The sequence below is a fragment of the Chiloscyllium plagiosum genome, unplaced genomic scaffold (assembly GCF_004010195.1).
Source record: "Chiloscyllium plagiosum isolate BGI_BamShark_2017 unplaced genomic scaffold, ASM401019v2 scaf_1928, whole genome shotgun sequence".
Classification (NCBI taxonomy): domain Eukaryota; kingdom Metazoa; phylum Chordata; class Chondrichthyes; order Orectolobiformes; family Hemiscylliidae; genus Chiloscyllium; species Chiloscyllium plagiosum.
The window spans coordinates 46,226-57,577 of NW_025215022.1; the positions used below are offsets into that span (position 1 = coordinate 46,226).

General features: G+C 47.4%; 1 protein-coding gene across 1 annotated transcript in view; it reads right to left on the minus strand.

Annotated features, from left to right (window-relative positions):
• The window catches only part of LOC122548117 (unconventional myosin-VIIa-like), a gene marked incomplete at both ends in the record, with an annotated part of 18,886 nt that extends 9,749 nt beyond the window's left edge, over positions 1 to 9,137 (minus strand). Inside the window, 7 exons of the mRNA XM_043686676.1 lie at positions 345 to 498; positions 1,716 to 1,873; positions 2,990 to 3,114; positions 5,088 to 5,269; positions 6,748 to 6,917; positions 8,193 to 8,322; positions 9,020 to 9,137. Of these exons, the coding sequence (XP_043542611.1) occupies positions 345 to 498; positions 1,716 to 1,873; positions 2,990 to 3,114; positions 5,088 to 5,269; positions 6,748 to 6,917; positions 8,193 to 8,322; positions 9,020 to 9,137 (1,037 nt within the window). The remainder of the gene's footprint in view (positions 1 to 344; positions 499 to 1,715; positions 1,874 to 2,989; positions 3,115 to 5,087; positions 5,270 to 6,747; positions 6,918 to 8,192; positions 8,323 to 9,019) is intronic.
• Positions 9,138 to 11,352: the final 2,215 nt, after the last annotated feature.

Below are 11,352 nucleotides of genomic sequence, written 5' to 3' on the forward strand. Positions count from 1 at the left end.
CACCACCCGCACACTATCTCATACACACTCTCACTCACACACACTCACTCATACACACTCTCACTCGCGCACACTCACTCATACACTCTCACTCATACACTATCTCATAAACACTCTCACTCACTCACTCACTCTCACTCTTTCGTACACACACACACACACTCTCTCACACATAGATACACATACACACACACACGTGTGCACACATTGTCTCACACACAGTCTGTCTCTGGCACCCAGGGACATGGGAAAGAGACGAGTGCCCCACTGCAGAGAGACCCTCTCAGACTGGTGCAGTGTAGGTGGAGGAGGGTTTCAGGCAGTTCTCTGATTTGGGAACGTACCTGTTTTTATTGTCGGTCAGCTGCTTCACAATCTGACAGTAGATTTCGTCCCGTAGTAATTCCTCCTGAAGAGCTCCAGAGAATATCACATCGGTGAGCTCAGTGCCAGGCTGGACCAGCCTTCCTGGGTAATCCCCCATATACTTCATTATGGGTGAGAGCGGGTTAAGGAAATGAGAGGGATGGGACAAGCCACAATCGGTCAGGACGGAGCTCATGTGTTTTGATTGGGGAAGCCTTGTTTTCTGGGGCCTAGCTGATGGTTGTCTGAGATTACACACCCCCTGCACCAAGATGTGGAATCGTCACATTTCCCAACCCCAGCCTTCAGACAGCGAGCACACCCCATATTCAGCTGGTACACAGTATCACTCCAAAATATTCACTGCCTCTGATTAAAACCAGGGAAAACAGGGCACCACTCGGCTCCTAAAGCTATGGAACTCAGTCGTGACTGGCCTGGCCACGCTGTAACACTCAGCACTCATAAACAAAGATCTGGTGATGTCTATGTTGACATTACCAGCTCCATCGGCATTGTGGGGCAGAGTCACTGCCAATGCCTTTTGTGTGAGGTGACTTGCTCCCTGACATCAGCCCACCAGCCCAGATTCTGAGGTGAACTACCCAGACAGCCTGGGGAGCAGAACCCAGCTCTAAGATGATTCATACTGGACACAAAACACTAACTCTTGTTACTCTCGCCATAGTTGCTGCCAGACCTGCTGAGCTTCTCCAATATATTCTGTCTGTATTTACACAGTCTGGCCTGTGTATCGGCCTGTGTTTACACAGTCTGGGCTGTGTATCAGACTGTGGTAACACAGACTGGGCTGTGTCTCGGCCTGAGGTTACACAGTCTGGCCTGTGTATCGGCCTGTGTTTACACAGTCTGGGCTGTGTATCGGCCTGTGTTTACACAGTCTGGGCTGTGTATCAGTCTGTGGTTACACAGTCTGGGCTGTATCTCGGCCTGAGGTTACACAGTCTGGACAGTGTCTCGGCCTGTGGTTACACAGTCTGGACTGTGTCTCGGCCTGTGGTTGCACAGTCTGGGCTGTGTCTCGGCCTGTGGTTGCACAGTCTGGGCTGTGTCTCGGCCTGTGGTTACACAGTCTGGGCTGTGTCTCGGCCTGTGGTTGCACAGTCTGGGCTGTGCCTCGGCCTGTGGTTACACAGTCTGGGCTGTGCCTCGGCCTGTGGTTACACTGTTGTGGTGCTGATCTTTGCTCTTGCAGAGAGCCAGCATGGGCACGATGGGCTGGATATCATTCTTTGTTGTAAGATATTCTATATTTCCAATTTCTGCTTGAAATAGAAGCTGGCGACCTTTGGGACGCAGTGTTTCCTGGTGACACACTGAAAGGATATCGGTGAAAGCGTGACAGGCCAGCACCACCATGTCAGCATTTGCACACACCTTCTTCAGTAAGGGCTGTCGGAGAGGTTCCCTCGAGCACGCCCACATCCGATCCTTCCCATGAGCCCTCGCAAGCACCATTCTGTTCATCGATTCTTTTGCAGGGGGTCTGGGTAGAGAGGAGAAGTGAAATAAGGCTAATTGGTGGGGTCAGCAGGACTCAGCCTCTATGAATTGTCACTTTGAAGATTTGCTTTGGGATTGGACAAACTCATTGAGTGTGGCTTGCCTCTGGAAATGCCAACTGCTTAATTCACCCTGTCTTATTCCAAGTGAAACCGAACTCTCCATGTTGACCCTGTCTAATGTGGGCACTTCTGCTTTATCCATGGGGTTGTTAGGCAACTATGAGAATTTGCATCAACACCAAGCTTTTTCTCAGTATTGTGTCACCAGACGTGGATGCCACTGGCATTTCCCAATGTTGCCTGTCCCGAATTGCCTTTGAACTGAGTGGGCTGCTGGGCCATTTCAAAGGCCAGTTAAGAATCAGCCATATTACTGAGAGTCGAGAGTTCAAATGGAGACCAGACCAGGTAAGGATGACAGATTTCCGTTCCTAAAGGGCATGAGTGAACCAGGTGGGTTTCCATGACAACAAATGGATGATAGCCTATTTGACTAACTTTCAACTCAACATGGACTGTGATTGGTCCGCTGTACAGTCAATGTGGACTGTGATTGGCCTGCTCGTCCAGTCAATATGGACTATGATTGGTTTGCTCCTACATTTGATATGGGCTGCTCTACGGTCAATATGGCCTATGATTGGTTTGCTCTGCAGTCAATGTGGGATGTGATTGGCCCTCTCCTAGTCGATCTATACGCATCAAAGAAAAAAACTTGGGAATCACAGGCAGTATAAAAGAGATGGCGACTCAGTGAAATGGACCATTTCCCTCATGCTAATGAAGATTTCCTTAAGTGGAAAACTCAGGGGAATTCACCCTTGCACCATTGGACGTTCCAATGGTTATATATCTTCTTAAATATCTGCAAAAACTCTCAGAAGGACTTCTTGGTTTGAATAATTGTTTGCAACATTCTGAAACTAGCGGCCTCTCAAACATTCCCAGTCTGATCTTGCAGCCTGTATTTCTTCCCAAATTACATTGGCTCCTCCGCCAGAGTTTGAAGGAACATTTGGTTGAGACTTTGAATTAAGCCGAAACAATGCAGACACCATCAGCTCTGTTTTGGGAAAGGCCGAAGAACAGAGACTAGCCTGAAGTGGTCGTAGGAAAATTCCTCCAGTGTGTACGCCTTGACCTTGGCTTTCACCGCCTCCACCTCAGCAAGGGCATTCTGGGATACCTGGCGACGCTGGTCAGGTGACATGAGGATCAACTTCTATCAGTGAGACAAGAATGGGAAATTGTCAAAATTGCCTCTTAGCACGCATCTGACAGTTTTCCACCAGAGACTGCAGACAACAGGATCGCTAATTCATGATAAACAACAACATTCTTACTTTTATCATGGTTTCCTGCATTTAAACAAAGATGTTTTGTGGTCCACTCTGCCTCTGCATTTGACATTGACCTGGGTGGACAATGAGCTGGCTGGAGCGCGTGAGGGTCAGAGATAACAGGCAACCAGTGTCACACCCAGTTCTCCACACACCAGTCTGATCTGACAGTGTAAATGTAGGAATGATGACACATCTTTATCCGTTTGCTTGATGATAAATGAATCACTTCCAGTGATCACTGAGAGGTAAGGTCAGCCTCCCCTGCATTTAGAATATCCAACTCACCGAAACTGTATCAAGCAGTCCACCCAGTAAACAGTGTCTGGGGGGGGGAGGGGAAAAGGTGGCAACATGCGGGGCCAGAAGACCATAAGGCATAGGAGCCACAGTAGGCCATTCAGCCCATCCAGTGCTCCGCCATTCAATCAGACCATGGCACTTCTGATGGACCGCAATTCCACTTTCTCTACAACCTTCGATTCCTTTCCTGTTTAAAAATCTGTCTATCTCAGCTCTGAGTCAAGAGTGCGGTGCTAGAAAAGCACATCTGGTCAGGCAGCATCTGAGGAGCAGGAGAATTGACACTTCGGGCATAAGCCCTTCAACAGGAACCTCACTTCCTCCTATCTCAGCTTTGATATGTTTAATGTCCTCGTCTCAACAGCTCTCTGTGGTACAAATTTCCATAGATCCAGTTCCCTCTCACAGGAGAAATTCCTCATCTCTGTCCTAAATGGGCAACCCTTAATCTGAGATTATGCCCTCTGCTCCTAGACTAGCCCACGAGGGAAGCAACCTATTATATCTATTGGTCCTGCTTAATACTTCCTGAAAGAACTGTAATAAAGTTATTGGGCATGATCTCTCTTTCATAAAGCCATGCTGGACTCGGCTTGACTATATTATGGATTTCTAAATGTTCTGCTAATACCTCCTTTATTACAGTCACTAACATTTTCCCAACAACAGATATTAAGCTAACATTTTGCTTTAATTGATTCACGGGGTGAGGGTGTGGCTGACCAGGCCAGCACTTGTTGCTGAGAGGGCAGTTAAGAGTCAACTGTGTTGTTGTGGGCCTGGAGTCACATGTAAGCCAGACCACTTCGGATATAGATTAGATTCCCTGTGGAAACAGGCCACTTGACCCCAACAACCCAGACCCATTTCCCTCTGACTAATGTACCTGACACTATGGGGCAATTTAGCATGACCAACCTACTTAACCTGCACATCTTGGACTGTGGGAGGAAACTGGAGCACCCGGAGGAAACCCACGCAGACACGGGGAGAATGTGCAAACCCCACACAGACAGTCGTCTGAGGCTGGAATCAAACCCAGGTCCCTGGCGGTGTGAGACTGCAGTGCTAACCACTGAGCCATCTTGCCACCCAGATAACAGCATCTGCAGTTTTTGGTACGTGGGAGTACCAAAATCTGCACATTCCTTCTCAAGCCACTCACCACCCTGACTTGGAAATACATCACTGTTCCTTCACTGTCAAAATCCTGGAAGTCCCTCCCTAAAGAGGGCATTGTGGGTCTATCTACAGCATGTGGACTGCAGCGGTTCAAGAAGGCAGCTCTGCTATTAGTAGACTGCTGAATGGACCTCTCTAACTTCAAATAATATTCATCTTGCTTTGCGGACCTCCTGTGCAGCCATAACTTTGTATGCCTTATTCTGTCTAAGCACCCTATGATCTGTATGTCCGTGTTTGCTGGGATCTGCCTGTATGCGTTTCACTGTACTTAGATTCATGCGACTACGATTAATCAAATCACCATCATACAACCACTGATGCTCAAATCCCAGGAACAATTTTGTTTTTAAATCGTACGTCAACATACCATCACCTCCTGTGAAGGCTTCACAAGAGTAGGAATGATATAAATAGAATCCAGCGAGAGACTTCCTGTCTTCCCATTGTGTTCATTCTCTCCTTGAATCCAGCCACTGTCCTCAGCGATCTCCTTATCTCTCATCAACTTTATCAAATCACCCTTCTCATACTTGAGGAGTATAGGATCGTCTGGAATGGCAGAGGGAGTGGCAAATTAAACATTGCAATGGAGGCTCAGCCTATTATACACTTATAGTGATATCATACAGACTGTAATAGTGAAACAAGTAGACAATAAAGACTGTGCTAGAGGCTGATTTACACTGTAGAGATTAAGTTATACATAGAAATTATAATACAGACTGATTTAGATTATAGAGACTGTAATGAATATTAAATTGGATTACAAAGGTTATTATATAATAGAGACTGATTTAGATTATAGAGACTATAATGGACATGGAGTCTTACTCTGTCACAGGAGAAGTTAGTTATTTGGCGAGTATCTGTATGTAAGTTTTAAAACAATATAGCAACTGGTGGAAAGGTTAATGAAATGTATAAAGACCTAACTAAATGTGAAATTAAATATAATACTGAACACATGAGGATCGCAGGACAGTTAATGCGTCACAGCTGCAGTGTGTGGGATTTTCTGGATGCCAGTTTGACCAAAGCAAACACATCTGCAGCCAGTGTTTGAAGTTCAAGCAACTTTGACTCAGAGTTCAGGAGCTGGAGGAGGAACTACGGGTGCTGTGATGCATCAGGGAGGGCGAACATGAGCAGAATTCGTTGGAGAAGGTGGTCTCACGCCTCTTGAGGTCGGGTCATCTGATTTGGTCAGTGTGGTTGGACAGAGGAGTGAGTATGGGTGTGAGTGAGGCAGGTAAGGGGAGGGGTTGGGTTGGGGCAGGGGGGGGTGGTGGTGGTGGTGGCCAGAGACCGGAGTTCAGCAGCATCAGCCTTTGTAACTGTTCATTCCTTCAGAGCCTCACAAATGCAAATGGCAACCAGGACGGGCTGGGCCTGTGCTGTGCGAGACACGTGGTGCGACTATCAACTCCAGAAAATAGGTTTTCCGTTCATTCATTTTCTTTTAAACCCCAAGCGATGGCTGTCCTGACCCGCTGTCGCCCTGGGGGGACTGGGGAAGCAGGACGGGCTGTCCTAGAGGTGGTCGGAAGGGGTGTCAGGGCTGACTGAGAGTGAGAGGGGGGTGTGCTGCCTTAGAGTGGCCGGAAGGTGGGAGGGATGGGGGGGTGCTTGCTGGTTTGCTGGGGGTCTGTATTTTATGCACTTTTTAAAACATAATTGGACTGCCTTATGTACATGTCATTGTTACTAATTTGTGACTGAAAGTGGGATTTGAGCTTTGTCCTCATTTCCCTGAAAACCGGTCGAAGGGTAGAGTTTGGGGCCTGGTTTTGCTGCTCCACTCCCCTGTCAAATTGCTGTTTCTTTGTATCCAGCTGTTGACGTTAACTGTTTTTTTGTAAACTGTGTATTGTTTAACAAAATTTTTAAAAACCCCAAGCAGGAGAAGAATGGGCTCACAGTGGGCAAAAAGGCGTTTTGAGGGATAATGGGGAAAAGTTATTGCCTGAGGCTACCTGACTGTAGGAAGCTGAGAGAGGAGAACACACATGGAGAGTGGCTTCTTGTACCTTGCCTGGGACTGCCGTGTAACGCAATCGCGTATTCCGACCTCCTCTTCAGACCGTTCAGAAACAAGACAATCAGGTCAGCTATTTCAGTCGCACAGCTGGTGCTCAGCGTGTACTCCTGGCCTTGCAAGGTGCTCACTGCCACACTCTGGCCGTACAGATTCGGAGCCCTGTCACAGGACAGCGGACAGAGTAAATGCAAAACACCAAAGGACAATCTGGATCGATAGCAGACAAAACCGGTTACCACTCAGCCCGTGATCTGATTGAATGGGACGGAACAGGCTCAAGGGGCTGAGCGGCCTACACCTGCTCCTAATTGCGATGATCGGATGTTCAGTCGATAAGCAGGAATTTCTCAACCAACGCTCACTCCGCTAAGTAAATCCCCAGACGTTCCTTCCACCTGGTTTCCAGCCTGGATCCTGGTCAGCCAAACCAACCCATCTTGGCACCACGTTTGCCAGTCTTACCAACCTGTCCTCAATTTCTACTTCCATCCCCATTAATCTCTGTATCCGTGCAGCCAGCACCCCTCGGACTCTGACCTCTGCCTTGCCCACCACCACGTGTCACGATGTACACATCCATCTCACCATCGTTTCAGTCCTCCCAATCGAGTTTCCAAAAACAAACCCCCATCTGCAGGAAATCCACCACTGGCTTCTTCAGCAGGGTCTTGATGGCTCTCAGACCCTCTGTTCTGCCTCCAGGATTAAACCGGCTCTTTTAAAAATTAACATTATTTTGTGGGATATGGTCATCGTTGAACTTGTCACCCATATGCCCTTGAACTGAGTGGCTTGTTCGGACCATTTCAGAGAGCAGTTAAGAATCAACATTGCTGTGGGTCTGGAGTCACATGTAGGCCAGACCAGATTTCTTTCCCTAAGAGAAATTACATGGGTTTTGTTGACATTTGGCAATGGTTTCATGGTCATCATGAAATCTTTAATTCTAGATTTGTATTGAATTTAAATTCAACCATCTGCCATGCCGAGATTTGGATCTGGGTACCCGGAACATTACTTGGGATTAGTAATCCAGCGATAGTCCCACTGCTGCTGAGTGACAATAATGGTCACCATCATATTAGCTTTCAATCCCATATCTAATGGAGCTGAAATTTCACCAGATGCCAAGGAGGGATTTGAACCCTTATTCTCAGAGGCTTAGTCTGGGCCTTGGGATTACCGAGTGACATGACCACAACAGCACCATCTCGCCAATGGCTTCAGCAGGGGATTGAAAGGAGTGATTGCTTAGGGATTCCAGGATTTGGGAGTTTGAGGATTGGAGATGTTGCCGATCAGAGTGGAGCGCTGGGCGCGGTGGAGAGGGGTTGAACCAGGAGGAGGCAATGCAACCTCGGGATGTTGACCTTCACAGTGATTGGGTGGACGGAAGCAGGCAGGACGCACAACACCCACTGACCCCACACCTACCTGTTGGTGTTTATTCCAGTAATTTCGGCGTAAGACCATTTCAAAAGGATTTTCTCGCTCTTGTCCACCAAGCTGATGCCAACACTGTTCACTGTCAGAAATACCAGCTGGTTTTTTGGTAGGCTAGGCCCTGCAAGACAGCAAGAGTCACTGGTGAAGCTGCCCATGACTGCAGAGAGTCCAGCTATAACTCAACCCTCCCTCCTGGAGACAGGAGGCAGCCCTCTGCTACCTTCAATTTCGCCAGCCTGCAATATTCCTTATTTTCTCCATAGCTAACACGCCATAGAACAACTCCAGTAACCTCTCCACCCTCGCACCCCGTCCCGTCGGCGTCCCCACTTGCTTTGTGTGGGCCTCAATGGTGAAACCAAGCAGTGTTGATTGACCGTGGGGGCCATCAGAATTCAGTTTGGTGCTCTCCTGATTAAATATCATCAGAGTTGGTGATTCAGGGCAGAAACATCGGAGCACTCTTTATTCCGAACTGCCCATGTGTGCACCATCCATCACCATCACAAACACAGCACAACATACAACATGCAGCTGCACACACACACAGACACACGCACACTCATATGCACACATGCAGACACACACATATGCACACATGCAGACACACACATATGCACACATGCAGGCACACGTATGCACACATACAGAGAAACGTGCATGCACACAAGCACAGGCGCACATGGACACAGAAACACACACACACACGGACACAGACACACACACACACACATATACACAGACACACAGAGAAAGACATACGCATTCAGGCAGAAACACACACACACCTGTAGAAACTCACTTGCAGTCAGTACCTGAAAATACAACAGCTTTAAAAAACCTGGAGAACATGTGAGGCCATTTCACCCGTGAAAAGTCGACGAGCTGTTCTTTCAGCTTGAGAGCATTGGTCTTCTCACGGACAAACAAATCCTTGAAGGAAACACACAGACCGATAAAGATTGAGTGAGACGCTCTTAAAGGTACAGAAATCTAGCAGGTTATCAGGCAGAGAACAGCATGTTCCTTTAGTTGTTCATATCAGGCAGAGGACATAATTACCCAACCAACAATATTACGGTGCCTCTAGTGGGCTGTAATTCGGTCACTTTGTTCCGTTAAAGACAGAAAGAGTTGGGTTCTTTGTGGACAGGTCTGTGCCCAGAGATGGAACGCACAGTCTCCACTGGTATCCTCGAAGTAGTTAGGCCAAGGTGAGCTGGACAGAGGCATCCTCTCCCATTTTAAGATTGTATCCCTCCTTTAGTTACCCTGGTTTTGATGAATGTATAATCTCTGGTGAAGAGTGTTCCTGATTTCATGAACCGGGTTGACGTAGCAATTAGCTGGTAGCTTTGTTTATTTAAAAAAAAGGGTGAATTCACCACTGGAGACCTGGGCTGGAGGGTGTTACATGCAGAGTCCCTTAGAAACGCACATTGTAGTGATTTACAGGCTCCCAGGCAAATGCTGGATCCCCGGATCATTTATGTACCAGTTGTCAGGTGATTGCATCCTTCTCTCACTGCCCTTTCACTTGCACTCCAGCCGCATGCTCCTGACCTTTGGTCACAGAGAGACAGGTCCTCATAGACCCGGCCAAAGTAACCATCAACAGGTCCAAGCAGCAGGGCTCGGGAGGGGATTGTAATTCCCAACTGCGTGCTCCTCTTTCACAACTACGTCAGCACCCGAGTGTCCTTAGACAGGGAGCACACCGCTAGCCTTCAGGACAGGTGGGTACATCAGGGGGGTTTCCTCCTCCCATGAGATTTTGACCTTCTATTTCTCCCTTTTGGTCACTGATAATTTGGTTTATTTTATGAAAAAAAGGGTGGAGCTGCGTTCTTCAGCATTCAGGAGCTGGCTCCTGGATAAGAAAAGGATCCTGCAGGGGCATGTGGAAGCTGATGTTTGTGTTAAACTATAGACTTGTAATAAAACCCTTGTAAATCCTGAACGCCTTTGGCTGCCGAATACAGCGCAAGGTCTGAGAAGCAAGGATTGTTGGCTTTTATCCGAGAGGTAGCTGCAAAGGTCGCGCCTGCGTTTACTACGATGTGCCAACGTTGCCCAGATTCCCGACTGGTCCTGTTTGACAAAAGAATTAGAGTATTTGTTTGAAGATGCAAGTAGCAGGGTAGATAAATTGACCCAATCGATGCAGGATCATCGGATAGGGAAAGGTTGATTCACAGCAGATGAGACTGTATCACGTCGGGGTGCTGTGTTAGAACGGATAGAGCGAACAGAAAGCCGAGTGGAGGGATGGATGGGGAAATTCCGAGTTTGTACACGGATCAGTTCTCTAGCCTCAGCTATTTGTCATCGATATTAATGACCAAGTTTACTGAAGATGCAAACCTGAATGGGAATGTAAGCTGTGAGGAGGACACAAAGAGACTCCAAAGAGATTTAAGCAGGCGAAGTAAGTGGATATCAAGGTGGCAGATGATCTATAATGTGGGGAAGTGTGAAGTCATCACTTTGGTTGTAAGAATTGAAAAACAGAAGATTTTTTAAAAAGGCAGGAAACATATCACTGAGGTTCTGAGGGACGTGGGTGTACTCGAACAAGGAACACAGAGTTAGCTATTAGATAGATTTAGGATTGTGCAGAGTGACCGTGAATGAGACGGTGTTTGGGCCCATGATGACTGCGTCGAGAGAGAGTCAATGAGAAGAGGGTGTGTCTTCTGAGATTGACGAGACAGGGAGACAATAGGAAGTATTTCTGTCGATTGGGATTGTGTGTTGTGGAAGTAAATGGGAAAACATTTTGAACATTTGGGAATGTGTTGAGGAGTTAAAACAATGTGGGTTGGAGTCCATAAAGATGGTGTATCCTGGGAGTGAACGCGAAAGGGTTTGAATACATCACAATTGTTGAGATTGTCAGTGAATATGGAAGAGTTTGGGTTCAGTGGGATTCAGATGAGTGAAAGTGAATGGTCAGGGCTGTTTTCCTTTGAGATTATGCAGCATTGGAGTAAAGATAAACACACATTGCGTTCTAACCTTGTTATAGTGACAGCATCGCCACCATAGCAATCGCTGGAAATACCTTCCCACTCAGTCAAACTTTGCACCATCCCAGTAGATCAGAAACCATTCCCATTCAGTCCCACTGTACATCAGCTCCATAGAC